This window comes from Borostomias antarcticus, assembly GCF_949987555.1.
Source record: "Borostomias antarcticus genome assembly, chromosome: 13".
NCBI classification, from domain to species: domain Eukaryota; kingdom Metazoa; phylum Chordata; class Actinopteri; order Stomiiformes; family Stomiidae; genus Borostomias; species Borostomias antarcticus.
The window spans coordinates 3,603,574-3,620,395 of NC_140246.1; the positions used below are offsets into that span (position 1 = coordinate 3,603,574).

The 16,822-nt window shown below is 47.8% G+C and overlaps 4 protein-coding genes across 6 annotated transcripts in view; 2 read left to right on the top strand and 2 right to left on the bottom strand.

Moving 5' to 3' along the window:
- Positions 1-53: 53 nt before the first annotated feature.
- Positions 54-8,810, bottom strand: recql (RecQ helicase-like; the record flags this gene model as incomplete). The annotated part of the gene is made up of 14 exons (XM_084447698.1): positions 54-996; positions 2,661-2,796; positions 3,226-3,442; positions 3,594-3,685; positions 3,914-4,052; positions 4,451-4,568; positions 4,727-4,875; positions 5,797-5,878; positions 6,196-6,362; positions 6,947-7,145; positions 7,274-7,380; positions 7,639-7,818; positions 8,073-8,306; positions 8,789-8,810. 14 exons carry the CDS (start codon positions 8,808-8,810, stop codon positions 295-297), a joined length of 2,544 nt encoding a protein of 847 aa, XP_084303824.1. The 3' UTR covers positions 54-294.
- Positions 8,811-9,598: 788 nt separating this feature from the next.
- Positions 9,599-11,855, top strand: golt1ba (golgi transport 1Ba). The gene is made up of 5 exons (XM_084447524.1): positions 9,599-9,723; positions 10,059-10,150; positions 10,405-10,583; positions 11,022-11,103; positions 11,762-11,855. The coding sequence occupies exons 1-5, from the start codon at positions 9,699-9,701 to the stop codon at positions 11,798-11,800; spliced, it is 417 nt and encodes a 138-aa protein (XP_084303650.1). The 5' UTR covers positions 9,599-9,698; the 3' UTR covers positions 11,801-11,855.
- Positions 11,856-13,477: 1,622 nt separating this feature from the next.
- Positions 13,478-15,395, top strand: spx (spexin hormone; the record flags this gene model as incomplete). The annotated part of the gene is made up of 6 exons (XM_084447699.1): positions 13,478-13,483; positions 13,733-13,813; positions 13,898-13,955; positions 14,277-14,339; positions 14,475-14,561; positions 15,315-15,395. 6 exons carry the CDS (start codon positions 13,478-13,480, stop codon positions 15,377-15,379), a joined length of 360 nt encoding a protein of 119 aa, XP_084303825.1. The 3' UTR covers positions 15,380-15,395.
- The window catches only part of gys2 (glycogen synthase 2), a 12,765-nt gene continuing 10,081 nt past the window's right edge, over positions 14,139-16,822 (bottom strand). The window contains exons 14-17 of one of the 3 annotated variants that reach the window (XM_084447523.1): positions 16,602-16,765; positions 16,433-16,513; positions 15,880-16,073; positions 14,139-14,605 (exon numbers count right to left, since the gene is read on the bottom strand). In XM_084447523.1, coding sequence (XP_084303649.1) covers positions 15,897-16,073; positions 16,433-16,513; positions 16,602-16,765 — 422 coding nt within the window. In that variant the 3' untranslated portion in view covers positions 14,139-14,605; positions 15,880-15,896. Of the gene's footprint in view, positions 14,606-15,532; positions 16,074-16,432; positions 16,514-16,601; positions 16,766-16,822 lie in introns of those variants that run through there. The other 2 variants (XM_084447522.1, XM_084447521.1) reach the window with 2 other exon arrangements.

Sequence of the window (16,822 nt, forward strand, 5' to 3'; positions counted from 1 at the left end):
ATTCAAAGTGGTTCTTGAGTTAGTTTGGGAGTAATCTGGCACATTAACATGAAACAAACAAGGCAAAGACATCGGTATGAAAAGGCAGGTTGCCCAAAAATGTGAGCTCTTCATCACAAGCACTTAGGTAAACAATAGTCCAGTGTCCAACAAAACCACAAATAACAGAAACGGAGCAAGGATATTCTGAGATCCCCGACATGGACGTGCATAAAACACTATCAAATCATATGAAAAGATTTGGAGTGAAGACAGGGTGACCCCGGCGTGACCCACCGGATGAGATGCCCGGGGTCACCTCTGGACGAGCTTCCTCCTGGAGCTCACCCTGGTCCACAGGCTCCGAGCCGTCCTGGCGATGCTCGCCCCTCGGGGCAGACGCAGACTCCTCAGGGGCTCTCTGATGCACGCCAGCACCCCCGGTTCGGCGTGCCGCTGCAAGTACTCCTGGGAAATGTAGTCGATTCGCCTCAGCTGCTTGCTGTAGTAGTCGCGGAGGTCGCAGAGCTCCTCCGCAGCGCCCTCTGAGATGATGGACGCCTGGGAGGGCGAGGTGACCAGCGCCGGCCTCCGGTGGCGAGGGGAGGATGCTTCCCTGTCCGAGGGAGCCGCGGCAGGGGGAGGGGGGGTCTTACTACTACAGGGTTTCCTTCTTCCTCTCTGAGGGGTTGTAGATTTGCGTTTGGAACTGGGTTTGATGTGTGGGGGTGATGGTGGAGGACAGGGTTCCCTCTCATGGACAGACTCTTCGTCTACGATACTGATCTCTACATCTACCTCTATGGCAGTGGGCAAGGTGGGTCTAGATCCACTCTTCCCCTCAGTCTGGTCCTGTTTCTGGGCCATATTCTGCTGCTCCTTGTCCACCTTGGCGCTGTGTAGAGGGGGACTGCTGTTGCGTGTGACAACAGGAGACGATGTCACTTCCCGGGCTCCGGCAGCCGGCCCGTCCTCCTGTAGGGACAGGAAACCAGCCAGGGTCAGTGACCTTCTCACCTTTGACCTGCGAGGACACGGCGTCCTATGAGAGAGCGCGTCAGACAGAACCCATAGCCTCAGATCCAAACATGCATCCGGACAGGACATGGGGGACCGAGCTGCGCTTACGCGTGACAAGTGTTCCAAAGCCGTGTTAGTGAGCCGAGTTAGGGTGGCACAGCGTTAGGGTGGCACAGCGTTAGGGTGGCACAGCGTTAGTGAAAGCATGCTGTGATGAATCGGGTCGTGTGTGGAGACGGGACGGACACACAGGACCGAGGTACAGCAGGGACAGAGACCATGACCAGTGACTTAACACCAAGCAACGTTTATGAGCGGTTACATTAATGTTTATGAGCGGTTACAGAAATATGAGAATCATGCATTTTTGTCCTTATCCGCACTATCAATTATCAATTATTATCAATCTAATTATTAATATCATGGATGCCCTTCTTCTAATATCAATAAAACCTCTATTATTGATCGAACATTGACGTTTTGCTCTAACCAAAGACTGACATACAGTATGGTTGCCCGGACGATGCCATGCCAAAGATGCAGTAGTTGAAACACAGGAAGGGTACTTTCTTTATCTCTTCTCTCCAGGGGGACTAGAGGAGGTCTTTCTTGGCTTTCTTGGTGACGGGGTGGCTGGAAGCACTGTCCCCACCAGGTCTCTTAGCTCCCGGGGTCTTTACCTGGCCACCAAACACATGGACCAGCAGGTCAGTGACAACAGCCTCATATTTAGGGCCGTATAGTGGACACCTGAGATCAGGACAGCATGGAAGATGAGGAGGGACAGGGACACTGGGATCAGGACAGGTTGATTTTAGCGAGACGGGAGGAATCCGGAGACGAGGTCGCCGGGGAGCGGGGTGTCGGACGGACACGCAGGAAAATGACTCACTCCATTATCTGGCGAGCGTCAGTTATTGACGGCGGCGGATGTTATATATTCAATCTCGGGTCCCCGGTGGAGTTGAATAATCAGAGTAAATTGAAGGACCTTTGTGCGGTGAGTGATTCAGCTGCTCCGGGCTGAGTCAGGGAGGGAGGGTGTGGTGGTTTTCTACCCATGTTAGACAGCTAATACAGTCATGACCAGGATACGGGGCGATGGCGGTGGAGAGAACTAGGGATCTAGAGAAGCTTGTGGAAACACAGAGCACACCGTCATGTCACTAAATGGCTGATGTTACTGCAAGGTGAAAGGTTAAGTGTGATCGTAGAATCCTGTGCTGCTCCTGGTGTGACCTGGGAGAGGATTTGTGGATGCGGGGCGGGGTTCACTTACCTCATTGGGATTTGTAGTTCATTGTTAGGGGTTTGTAGTTCATTGTAAGGGGGTGGGACAGATACATGAAGTGCACACACAGATCAGTGTTCATAGTAGGAGAGGAGAGGGGGGGGGGGGACAGCAGGTCACATCAGTGAGAAGTACAGGGGGAGAGACAGGGAGAGACAGGAGGACAATCCCTACGATGGATAGAAAACTCACTACTGCACACTTGAAACATTTCACAGTAGAAGAGCAGTAAAATAGGAAGAAAGAGAGAGAGTGGATTAAGCATTAGATGATCAACAATCACTCAATGAAGCATTAACAGGGAATTCCTCACTTCCGAGTGTGTGTGTGTGTGTGTGTGTGCGCGTGTGTGTGTGTGTGTTGTACTGACTGTGGCGGTGTCCGGTGCCGCCCCCGTCCTCCTCATCTTCATGGTGATGGCGTGGCTCTTGTTCTTCAGCAGAGGCGCCTTGCGGCCCAGCTTCAGGTAGAAGTAGGTGGTGTAGGGCGTGAAGCTGAAGTCCTCCCTGCAGAGAACAACAGAACCGAGCCCAGACACGGGTCGGCACGGGGGGAACGTTTCAGAACCAGCAAGAACACCTCGGGGAACTTCTGCATCTGAACTGTACTGTATTTATTGTATTGTTTGTTGTGATCTTTCGATTTGTTTTTTGTTTGTTTTTTTACTCGGTGACATCGCAAATGTAGGCTAGGCTCAAATGTATTTTCCGAGCCTAAATAAAGGTGAATGAATGAATGAATGAATGAATGAATGAATGAATGAATGAATGAATGAATGAATGAATGAATGAATGAATGAATGAATGAATGAATGAATGAATGCCACAGGAAAGGGATCGCTGAAGAGACCCATGGAGTCTCCCCACACTACTGACTCAGTAGGGTGATTTTGTGTGTGTGTGTGTGTGTGTGTGTGTTCAGTGGGTGTGTTTTACCCGAGGTAACCCTGGGTCAGTAAGCGGATGATGATGGCCTCCGCCTCCAGTCGGGAGAGGCTGGTGGTCTGGATCATCTTCCTGCGTTTGGCCGGCCCCTTGCCCGACCAGGCGTCCAGCACCTTCAGCGGGGTCATCTTCTCATCCAGAGACGCCGCCAGCTCCACCACCTGGACCACCTCCCGGGCGTGCTGCGTGATGTCCACCGTGATGTAGTCTGGGGTCACAGGGTAAGGCGTGGAGAGATGAAACAAACGCACCCACGCACACACAATACAATAAACTACTACTCACAACATAGACACACACACTCACAACACAGACAATACAACAAACACTCACAACACAGATACACAATGCACACACACCTTGTCCATGTCGGCAGACATCGCACATCTGGTTGCATCCTTCATCGTCCCAGACTTCATCAAAGTGAACGGCCATGACGGAACGCCGGCACCTGCGTAACACAGGCCGTGATCAGGGGACCGGCTACAGCAGAACCAGAACCAGAACCAGCCCACAGGCTGGGGAAGAGTACCATGTCTGATTTGGATCCAATCTACTGAAAGAACCACTTCAGTCACAACATTATAAATATGCTCATATGTCGATCTATATCCATCCATCCATCCCTCCATCCATCCCTCCCTCCCTCCCTCCCTCCCTCCCTCCCTCCCTCCCGTACCTGTCGACGTTCTGGCAGTAGTCCACCATGGTCAAAAGCTTCTGCTGACCTACGTTCTCCATCACCACCATGGTGCTGATCCGGAAGATGTCGGCAAAACCAAAGAACACGATGCAGTCTGCTGGATGGTCGTCCCTGCCTGGGGAGAGAGAGAGAGAGAGAGAGAGAGAGAGAGAGAGAGAGAGAGAGAGAGAGGAGGGAAACAGAGAGAAATGGGGAAAGGAAGTAAAGAGGTATGACAGAGAAGAGAGTCAGAACTCCTCATCTTCTCGATCTGCATAGACGTGTTCCACCTGTGAGAGAGGAGACGTGTAGTGGAGGGTGGTAGTCTACCTCCATCTCTCCTCCTCCTCCTCCATCCATCAATCCATCCATCTTTTCATCCACCCATCCCTCCATCCAACCTTCCGCCTCCATCCATCCATCCATCCATCCACCCCTCCATCCAACCCTCCTCCTCCCTCCCTCCCTCCCTCCATCCCTCCATCCCTCCATCCCTCCATCCATCCATCCATCCATCCATCCATCCACCCTCACCTGCACGCCCGCTCTCCTGGTAGTAGTTCTCGATGGACTTGCTGATGGTGTGGTGGATCACGAACCTCACGTCTGGCTTGTCGATGCCCATGCCGAACGCCACCGTGGCCACCACCACCTGAGGTCATCACAAACCGTTACCCAGGAGACGCTAGCTCTTACAGACAGACCCATCCAACTGTACAGAATCGGTTGTAGCGCAGAGAAAAGCCAAAGAGTGTCCCCGAGGCCAGAGATGAAGCTAGTGGATCTCTAGCCTAGCATGATGGCGAGTACCTGGATCTTGTTGGCGGCCCATTTGCGGTGGACCCGTGACTTGTCGTCCGGGTTCATGTTGCCGTGGTACGGGTAGGCCTGGATGCCCTTCTTCTGCAGGTCTGATGACACGGCCTCTGCGTCCTTCTGAGAGAACACGTACACGATCCCTGCCGGAGAACAGACACGCACACGGAGAACGTTCATCCTTCATCTGACCAGGAGAGCGCCACTGAGACCCGGCCAAGACAGTAGCAGCAAATCAGCTGTGCATCAACCTTGGAAATGAAAGCGTAGTAGTAGTAATAAGTACTGTACTCGCTCTTGCAGATTCCTGCTCTACAACACCAGGAGGATTCGCCCTTTTCTCACTGATGAAACGGTGCAGGTGCTTATCCAGGCCCTGGTCATCTCCCGCCTGGACGACTGCAACTCCCTCCTCGCTGGAGCCTCGGCGTCAGCCATTAAACATCTGGAAGCTGCTGCTCGCCTGGTGTTCAACCACCCCAAGTTTTCCAACACAACTTCCCTCCTCCGTTCTCTACACTGGCTCCCTGTAGCAGCTCGCATCCAGTTTAAAACTCTGTTACTAGTCTACAGGGCAATGAAAGGAACAGCTCCCTCCTACCTCCAGGCCATGGTCAAACCCTACACCCCCTCCCGACCGCTACGCTCGTGGTGATTGGCTGCCCCGTCACTCCGAGGCCCCTGCGGTCACGGCTCTTCTCTGTCCTGACCCCACGGTCACGGCTCTTCTCTGTCCCGACCCCACGGTCACGGCTCTTCTCTGTCCTGGCCCCGCAGTGGTGGAACGAACTGCCCACTGACGTCAGGACAGCAGAGTCGCTGCCCATCTTTCAAATACTACAGGGATCCTCCCTCTTACGCCCCTATTGTATATATATTTTGCTTATCTTGCACTTTGGATTTAGCACGAGATTATGCTCTTAGTGGTCTTGTTTAGAAGCGAGATGCACTTGTGAGTTCTGGCGAGTAGTAGTACACTGACCACCTATACGTTAAATGCAATTATTGTAAGTCCCTTTGGATAAAAGCGTCTGCTAAATGACTAATGTATAACCAAGGTGTACCTGACTGATCCTTGTATCTTTTCTTAATCAGAGCCGAGATGTCCTCCATTGATGCTTGGTTGTTTGCATCTTTTATCCGAACCTGAGAGAGACGACACAAGCACAAGGCTTCTGAAGCATCACAGAAAAACTGCTAATACATTCATGCAGGTTTGGAACAACAGGTTTGACACATGAGCTCTGATACTAGCATCCGAGTCAGGTTTGTAAAACTGACAAATAAAAGTAATATCGGTATCGCTCCCTCTCAACTCAACTCCCCTTCAACTGAACAGCTGTGTGTTCTAAAGGTCGGAGGATTACTCGCAGGTGTGTGTGTGTGTGTGTGTGTGTGTGTGGTGGGGAGAGGGCAGGCATGCAGCCAGGTGCGAGAGAGACCGTGGTCGCCGTGGCGCTCACCTCATAGTAGAGGTTGGTTCTGTTGAAGGAAGCGGTCAGTGTGATTGGCTCAGGCACACACAGGATCTTCTGACAGTCCTTCAAAACACTGCTGGTCGCTGTGGCCGTCAGGCCGAGCAACGGCACCTTGGGGAACTGCCTCTTCAGGATCCCCAGGAGCTTGTAGTCTGTCCGCCAAGGAGAGGAGAGACCGAGTTTAATGCGTGGCGTCTATAACCACAACTACATTTATGCTGATGCCTTTGCCACAGGCTGCCAGCGATGTAGGAACTAGGGATGCACTGATATGAGAATTCTGTCCGATACCGATAACAGATTAACATTGCTGTCATGGCCGATAACCGATATTTACCGATGTCCATATGTTCTGTATAAAAGCAAGTTTATTTGATAGTCAAATGTTATACACACTGAAAAACACATGGAAATACTGTATCCATTTCTAAAACATTCAGAAAATCTGATTAATCGTAGATTTATCGCATCAAAAACAACACACACAACAGCAGCTAGACAGAAATAATTATCGGCTGTTCACATCAGCCCAGGTTTGCACATCGGACCGATACCGATATATTAAAAAATGACTAACATCGGCCGATACCGATATGATTGCCGATATATCGTGCATCCCTAGTAGGAACCACATATTAACCACACAGAAGACAGAGGAGAGACGCAAACGATACAGAAATGACACTAATATCAGCTCCGCTGGAAACAGAGCAGAGGGAGGAGTTAGGTGGGTCACCGGGTCTGAAGTCATGACCCCACTGGCTACAGCAGTGGACCTCGTCCACGGCGATGCGGCTGAGCCTGCCGGCCTGGTAGGCCTTCTCCAGGCGGGACATCAGCAGCTTGCTCTTGGCGATCTTCTCCGGCGTCACGTACAGCAGCTTGAAGGGAGCCTTGGGGTCCGTCATCCCACCCATCACCATCTTGGAGTGTTCCTAGGGCACACCAACCGCAGTCCGGTCAGGCAGCCACCGGGTGGCACGTACGGCTTCTCGTCTTTACAACCGTTATTGCCGAAGACGTTGATAAAGTTGTATGGTTTTTGTATCACGGAGTTGTTTACCTTGCTGCTCGATGCATTGAGAGTAACGGCTGACACGTCTTTAGATGTCAAGTACATCAGCTGGTCCTCCATGAGAGACACCAGCGGAGTCACGACCAGGGTAAAACCTGACACACACACACACACACAGCGAAACAGATGGCTCACAATACTGTACATTGTCCGAAGAGGCCCATTAGTGTTTGCACAGCACACACCATTAGCCAACATGAGCTGAGAGATTTGGTGCATAAATGAACAGCGCCAGAATGAGAGATCGGTGTGATCGGTGTGATCTGTGTGTGTGTGTGTGTGTGTGTGTGTGTGTGTGTGTGTGTGTATGTGTGAGTGTGTGCGTGCATGTGTGCGTGCGTGTGTTTCCCTACCCTCGGAGCACAGAGCAGGTAGCTGATAACACAGACTCTTTCCACGTCCTGTGGGCATGACCAGGAAGAGGTCTTTGCCAGACATGCTGAGGTTCATGGCCCTGAGCTGCAGGGGGCGGAACGTGGTCAGCTGGAACGCCTCCTTCAGCCTCCGCTCCAGCTCTTTGGACCAGGCGAAATCTACAACGTTGGAACGTACCAAAGGAATAAAAACTACTTTATTTCTCACGGGAATCCCATTCAAACGAATCCAACACTATCTGTTAAGAATTGTTATTTGTTGGAAAATATATTTATCTATTGTAAAAATGGGGGGGAAATCAATAGATACATTGTAAAAAAAAAAAAAGAGATGTTAAAGATGTTATTTGGGGGGCATTTGTCATCCAGTGATCTGATTGGATAGTGTGATGCACATCTGTCCCACACTGTACCAGAGTTCTCATAGCGCTGCATTTCCTGCTTGCTGATGGGCGCAGCTCCAGAGGACCGTGACGAGGAAGAGGAGGAGGAGCCTGAGGGCTGGGCGGAGTCACACGCCTCCTCCAGCTTCCTGAGCAGGCGCTTCCTGCGGGAGGTCAGACCGGCCTGCTTCTCCAGCAGCTCGGCGATCTGCAGCTCCACCCCCTCCAACTCCGCCTCCACCGAATCCAGCTCCACCTGAACATCTGTGGGGGGGGGGGGGGGGGGGGGGGGGTTAGCGCACCACGTTACACAGGGTACACAACATACCTCATGCCTTAGTTACTGCAAATCAACCCCGAGGCCTACACCCTTATGGATTGAATATGTAGTTGATTTGGGACTGGAAGCACAGACTCCTCTCGACTGGGAAGCAGCTTGACGTCATAGCGGGGGTCTGACACATGCCCAGTCACTAATGACCTCTGCTTCACAGGTGGAGGGATAATGATCTCAGACACACACATTCACAACTCCCTCTGGGAAAGAGAGGAGTACTATCCTGCTCCTCTGGGGACTCACCTGCACAGCTCTCTCTCTCTCTTTCACACACACACACACACACACACACACACACACACACACACACACATATAAATATCTTCATTACACACTGAATCATTAGCCAAGGTGTTTTCGTAGCTTCTTTTGTACCTTTTCTTCTGGCCAGACTGACACACTGCCTTACCGTTGGGGTTGTCGCTGTCCATTTTCAAGGCAGTCTTTTCTAGAAGGAGACCACCTTGAAGCTTGAGTAAGCAATCTGTTGGAGGGGAAAAACGGGCTTTCAATCGTCTCAGGGTTGAAGTGACCTTCCTGTTCTCCCACACCTAACATTAGCTGATTAACCACACAGGCACATGAGGCGAGCCTGGCCCTCAGTCACTAGCAGCCACCACACCTGCTCTCACGCCAGCTAGCACTGCCGCTAACGTTAGCTGACTTATCTAGTGGTAGCTGGCTAACTAACGCAGTTTTGAGACAATAGTTTCTATCTAGTTTGCTTTAGCTTTAGAAATAACAAGAATAAACTTGCAATCAATTTGCATTCATCAAACGTTTGAAATATATCGGCGAATATGAACTAACAGTTCGTTGACTGCACCATCAGAATCAGTCTCTCATGTTTGGGTCCCCTCGCTGGTTGCTAGACAGCTCGCGCCCGGTGAAGAGGGGCTACTTTGCGTTGCGAACCAATCAGCTTGCGGCAATTTTCACTTTTCAACCTTATGGGCATTTGTGGGGTGTATTCAAGACACGCATTTCCTTAGCGTTTTAGCTACATTTTTAGGGGTACATCCCCCTGAATAAAAAAAAATCAAGTTGACAAATTATCCGTATTGCATTCTATTTTATTGTTCAAATGGTAATTTGGAGGTTTGTCAATAAATAATGATTTGAACAATAGAAATACGCTCTTGAATGAACCCCGGATCTGTTCCGGAAGGTGTGAGGGAGGACCGATGGGCTACTTGTTGGAGAAGGCGTGTTTCCGGAAGACGTGGCTGTGCTGTTGGATGAAGTGACAGCTGTCATCTTTGGCTAAATTGAAACTATTTCGGCGTTTATGTACCTTGGAGTATTGATCCCTTGCCAAAATGATCTCTCTTACGGACTCGCAGAGTAAGGCTAAATATCTGACCGCAGCTTTTTTTTTGCCAGAAACCAGGTCCCGACTTGCTAACCGGTCTCAGCTGATATGCATTACGTATGCTAAGCTAATAACTGATTATTCTGATGTTAACCAATGGAAGGAAGAACTAGCTGTTGGCTAGTGGTAGTAGCTAGCTAGATCTGCGTATAGCCTACTGTAGAATTTTCACTATTTTTTGTGTGCCCGATTTAAGTGTTTGTCTTATGTATATTGATTCAGTCCATCTGAAGTGATTGAGGTATTCTATATGTCGAGGCTTGGCCGCTCCTATGCAAACTCCTATGTTTCTCTTGTACTCTTGCAGAAATAGGGATGGGGCTGACAGGGTTCGGAGTGTTCTTCCTGTTCTTTGGGATGATCCTGTTCTTTGACAAAGCCCTCCTGGCTATAGGAAATGTAAGTGCTATGTAGCCTATTGTACCCTCGATGCAGACATCTTACCTACACTCGCATTACATTATCTCAAGCACTGAGAAACACACAGCTGCAATAACTCTCTTATCTCCCTCTCTCTCACTCATTCTCTCTCTCTCTCACTATCTCACTCTTTCACCCCTTCTCTCTCCTTCACTCTCTCTCTCTCTCTCTCTCTCTCTCTCACTATCTCACTCTTTCACCCCTTCTCTCTCCTTCACTCTCTCTCTCTCTAGATCCTGTTTGTGGCAGGGCTGTCCTTCGTCATCGGGCTTGAGAGAACCTTCAGGTTCTTCTTCCAGAAACACAAGATCAAGGCCACCAGCTTCTTCCTGGGGGGCGTGTTAGTGGTGCTGATTGGCTGGCCTATCGTGGGGGTGGTCCTGGAGGTCTACGGGTTTTTCCTCTTGTTTAGGTACATATGGTGGACTGGCCCAGGTTCTACTGGCTGACCTAAGCAGACCTTTACGTTTCTTAAATTAAAATAGTCTTCAAATACTAGACTAGAGATGAAGACAAAATGTTCTGTCATATCTCTGTTACTAATGTCAGTACTGTTTGCTTCTCTCTCTCTCTCTCTCTCTCTCTCTCTGTCTTTCTCTTTTATCTCCCTCCGTCTTTCTCTCTTTCTTTTTCTCTCTGTCTTTCTCTCTGTCTGTCTTTCTCTCGCTTTCTCTTTTATCTCCCTCTCCGTCTCTCTCTCTCTTTCTTTCTCTCTTTCTCTCTTTCTATCTCTCTCTCTCTCTCTCTCTGTCTCTCTCTCTCTCTCTCTCTCCCCCCCTCTCTCTCTCTCCCTCTCTCTCTCTCTCTCTCTCTCTGTCTCTTTCTCTCTCTCTCTCTCTCTCTCTCTCAGAGGGTTCTTCCCAGTGGTCGTGGGCTTCATCAGGAGGATACCTGTTCTGGGCTCTATTCTAAACCTGCCCTTCATCAGGGGGGTGAGTATGAGGGACAGCCACGGGTTCACCGTGCAAACTAGGAAAAACGGTGGTGGTTGGCGACTAATCTAATAATAATCCAGTGTGTGTGTGTGTGTGTGTGTGTGTGTGGCGTGTGCGTGAGTGCATGCGTGTGTGTATTGCGAAGGCCGTTGTTCTGAGGTGATGCTGTGTGTCTCTCTGTCTTCCTAAAGCCTTCCTAAGGCTCTGAAGACTATCAGCATCAGGCTTGGTCAGTCACTGCAGATCTTCCCTTGCATGTGTGCATGAGTTGCATGCGCTAATATAGCCTGCTCCATGAGTGATGGGTCCATTCACTAATATAGCCTGCTCCATGAGTGATGGGGTCCATTCCTGACGCGTCAACATAAAAGAGCCTATTTAGCTCATGCTAATTCAGTTTCATAGCAGTCCAAGTCATTTCACCAATCAATCCGGAATTGTCTGTAACATGTTTATTTTGGCCATTTCAGCTGTCTTCATCATTTATTTGAACAAGCACTAGAAGATGCATTCATCCTATACTGTTAAATCTCATGCATAAATTATACTATTCAGTCGTGTAGAGTAAAGCACACATTTCTTTGAATGCTATTCATGTGCTGGGAAAACATGTTCCAACACGATGATTCAACCAGCCTTTCTTTTTTCTTTTCAGTATGTGGACAATCTGGGAGAGAGCAACACCATGGTATAACAGTGACTTATTACATTTATGATGCAGCTTTTTTGCAGAGCAATCTGTCTCAGCAGTTAAGGTTGCTTTCCTAAGACTTTTTTCTTTAGAAAGGGAACAGTCTGCATTTTTTATTGGCCATTTTGGTTGCCAGTTCGGACACTGTTACCAATGGACCTGGAGCTGGTCACTTTGGTCAATCCAGATGTTTTGTCTGTCTCTGAATGCTGCTGTCCCCAACTGGAAGACTCTCCAAAGAATATCTCCTAAATTATATGACTATGAACTTGCTTTGCTGTGTGGAACGTACAGGAGACTGCTGACCTCCACTAAAAGGCCGTTCGCACAAGTGGACGTCACAAGAGCTGGGCCCCGTTCAGATACTCTAAAAACGCAACTTCCCCTCCTCCCTTACCTGGGAGAGATCACATTTCTGATGATGAATTATATAATTCGATTTGTGAAGAACATGTTTTTACCTTTCCAAACATTATATCAGTCATATCAAAGATGACCCAAAGAGGAGAGGGAGGGAGGGAGGGAGGGAGGAAGGAAGGAAGGAAGGAAGGAAGGAAGGAAGGAAGGAAGGAAGGAAGGAAGGAAGGAAGGAAGGAAGGAAGGAAGGAAGGAAGGAAGGAAGGAAGGAAGGAAGGAAGGAAGGAAGGAAGGAAGGAAGGAAGGAGAGATGCAAGAATTCATGCGGGTCCTGGTCCTGTAGCTACATAATGATGAACTTAACTTTACAGCAACTGAAATTATGCCATGTCCTGCCAGAAATCTTACAGTTCATTTATCTCAGAGCTGTTTGAATACCAGGTGGCTGTTGCCATTTTGTGAATTGCAATCTGTGCGGAGGGGACTGTGGATGTTTTTTTGTTTTTTAAATTGAGTTTGACATTTATCAAAGCTAATTGAATGGATGATACTGAATGTTAACGTGCGAAATGGCAGTGCTTTGGAAAGTAAATGTTTTGCTGTTTAACACTTGTAAATACACTTTTTGAGAAAAGAAATGGTGTCTGTGATTCATACATTTAGATCTATGGAGTGAAGCTGACCTCACTTAAATAAGATTTGGAATACAGGCAGCCAATTGCTTCGCCTTTCTAAAGTGATGTCATAGTTCTTTTTATGAATGAATGAAATGTCGATGAGAACCGCAGGGAATGCAACGCCCTGTCAAACACTCCCACATTCATTGAGCGGTTCATTCATAAAATGCCCGAAACGGTTCAGTGCACACATATCGATAAACATATCGATATCTCTATGCAATTACCTTCATTCTACCTTTCCTTCATCACTATTTATTATGACAACACCTTAGTATAGCAGCATTTAGCATGAACCGTGTTTTTCCCCCACATCCATCACTTGCCAAACAGGAAGAGGTCATAGTAATTACACTGCAATTTTCGCTCTGAAAATAAGTAGGCCTACATGCAGTATGTATTAAATTGTAAGTAATCGACTTGCCCCCCAGGTTCATTTATTTGTATCCGCTGCTCGAGGTCTGCCTTAGTTCATCAAATTGGCATGACCTATCGCTGACATCTATAATCCGATATGTTGTGAGGCTGGTTTACCTTGGCCTCCCCGCCCCGTTGATATAAATATGGCGGTAGCCTTCCAAGCCACTAAACATCTCTGAATCATTTGAGACGGATCAAACGGACAAGGATTAGAACTTCTGTCGCGATGAAAGTAAGTACATAACACATACTTCTATGTATATGGCAGTGATGATGGTGTATTTTGATTATTCTCTTTACTGCATGGAATTTTCAATGAACCTCTTATGAGGTAGGCTCGGGCGCCTTATGGAGTTTGCGTAATTACGCACGAGAATGCCCATGGCGCGTTCCTTAATACATTTTAAGACGGTAGCTCTTACTAATTCTTAAGACAGTGACTTTTAGACCTTTACTGTAATGTAACTTCTCTATCTTGCAGAGCGCGAGGACTGTTACAGCATACGCACTTGCGCTTTTAATTGTGGCGACGTGCATCTCGCGTTCGTGGAGCGCCCCAAAGGTAACTCCTACATCTTAAACATTTTTCGCATCTTTAAAGTTGTTTGGTTGGTCTGACCCAATTCGTTTTGTTTCCTAATGAAAGGGTAATTTCCAGCGGAGAAACTGGACGCCACAAGCTATGCTGTATCTCAAGGGCACTCGTATGTATAGTCTACTGGTATTTTAATTGAGCATATTTGAACCACTGATACCTTGTGTTCTGTGACATACATATCTTCAAGAAAGATTCTATTCTACCTCAATCTATAAAATTTCATACGCTTACTCTAAAGAGGATTTATAATTTATTTTATTTCATCTTACCTTTATTTAGCCTGGGGAGCCCATTGAGGCCAATGTCTAATTTCTAATGATGGAAATAGTTACACAGCATACATCATAAACAATATATAAAACAATATAAAAACAATTTAACAATATGAAAAAAAAAAAAACTTCAATGGTGTGTTCCCTTTTTACAGAGGGACGGCGTTTTATCTCTGAGGATCATAAAGAGGGGGATGTGTATGACACACTACATTTAGGTAAACACCATTTCGGACTGGCACTCATACCAGCTACTGTATTTCACTGTACATGATCTCTCATCCCTCTGTGTGTGTGTGTGTGTGTGTGTGTGTGTGTGTGTGTGTGTGTGTGTGTGTGATCTCCTCTCTCAGAGACCCGCAGTCAGAACACTGAGAAGCTCAGTGTCAACCAGGCGGCTACCGTCCTGCTCAACTTCCTCCAGCAGACCAAGGAAGAAGGTGAGGCGAAGCAGGACGACCGCCTGAGAACGGCTCCCATGCTCCTGGGAGAGAAAACACAGAAGGGAAGAGATAGGAGCCACGATTTGTGGAGGATAGACTGATTTAGGACAGACCAATTTAGGATAGAAATATAGACTTGTTTGAGATAGACTTTAGGATAGACTAGTTTCAGATAGACTAGTTTAAGATAGACTTGTTTTACAATAGACTGCTTTAGGATAGACTGCTTTAGGATAGACTAGTTTGAGATAGACTTGTTTGCAATAGACTGCTTTAGGATAGACTAGTTTAAGATAGACTATAGTTTAGGATAGACTAGTGTAGGATAGAGGATAGACTAGTTTAAGATAGACTATAGTTTAGGATAGACTAGTGTAGATAAGAGGATATACTAGTTTAAGATGGACTAGTTTAGGATAGACTAGTGTAGGATAGAGGATAGACTAGTTTAAGATAGACTAGTTTATGATAGACTAGTGTAGGATATAGGATAGACTAGTTTACGATATTACTTGTTTATGATAGACTAGTGTAGGATAGAGGATAGACTAGTTTAGGAAAGACTAGTGTAGGATAGAGGATAGACTCGTTTCAGATAGACTCATTTAAGATACATCATCTATCCTCTCTCCATGCATCCTTGGCCATGGACAAAGGACATAATCATATACTGACCAGGAGCTGAGCAGTGCCAAAAATCACTCCATCACTGTGCAAATCTCTAAATCTTGTTGATGCCGTTCTTTTCAGCTAATGAAAACCCGGACCAGATGTATTTTCAAGAGTTGCCGGTTTGGAAGAGAGAGTACTTCTGATGTATTATATGAAAATTATAAATATCAATAATTGTTATTATAAATATCAATAACATCTGACTACATCCATTTAATTTGTCGTTGGGATGTACTTAATGCTGCGTGAGAAAACGACAACAACACTGGTTTGTAAATATGGATACATTGTCAATGTTTGAATGTATTGTTTAATAAAATAATTTTGAATTCACAGCAACTCTAGTCTAAGAGTGTATCTGATCACATACAGTAGATATTGTCCCTAATTGATTCTCACTCACCAAACAATGTCAAGGACTTAAGTGTTTCAATACAATTCCAAATTATAACTTTTGTCGACTTATTTTTATAGCACCAGTAGGTTGATCATCAGATCGTTTTACCCACCTCCAAAGGTTTATGTAACACTGACTCAATTTCCCCCACAAGGCTTATTTTGTCCAATATCGATGGGTGAGAATTCACATCAGCAAAGCCTTTAAGAGTTCCAAACCTATGCCCTTTGACCCCTGACCTCTCACATGCCAGACTCTCTGGCCTAGGGGCCAGCCCCCAGGGAGAAGGGTGCCTTGATGTTAAGCTTGTCTCGCTCCGCCTCTTCGTCCTCATCGTAGTCTTCCTCGTCCTCCTCGTCGCTGTGATGGGGGGTGGAGTGCAGGGAGGCGGAGGGGGAGGGGGGAACGGAGGCAGGCCGGGGGTAACGGAATCCTTCCGTCTGCGCGGGGGAGGGAACAGACAGGATATACAGTAGCTGTCTCAATACACCTCACTGACTGTCTCAACAGCATCCTGAATACAATACACACATCGCAGAGAGAGAGAGAAAGAGAGTGAGAGTGTGTGTGTCTGCGTGCACGTGTGTGTGTGTGTGTGTGTGTGTGTGTGTGTGTGTGTGTGTGCGGTGTGTGTGGAAAAGAGACGCCTTGTCATTCATCCAAATGTTACACTGTCAATTACTGTACAGGTCAGGATATCAGACAGGATCCAGGTTGTCGGTCAATATAGTTAGATGGACCAGTCTTCTCCCCTACTCCCCTCCCCTGTCCCCCCCCCCCCCCCCCCAGTCCATCTCACCTGAGGAGGGGCCAGTGGGTCCATCTGGAACTTATCAGGGAACGCTCGGCTGAGGGCCAGGTGTCGGGCATGCTGGTAGAACTGTAGTCACACATCAACACTGAGAGTCAGGATGTGTGTGTGTGTGTGTGTGTGTGTGTGTGTGTGTGTGTGTGTGCAGCAGACTCACCCGTCCCAGGTACCTCCAGTCCAGCAGGTCCGACAGCCTCTCGGTGCGGTTCCGCTGGATGATGCGCTGTCGCCTGGACTGCTGGCAGAACCCGAACATGAACTGGGTCAGCTGGTTACACGAGTCCTCGGCCGAGCGGAACCGACGGTCCACTATGTAGATCCCTGAGAGAGACAGAGACAGAGAGAGAGAGAGAGAGAGAGACAGAGAAAGAGAGAAAA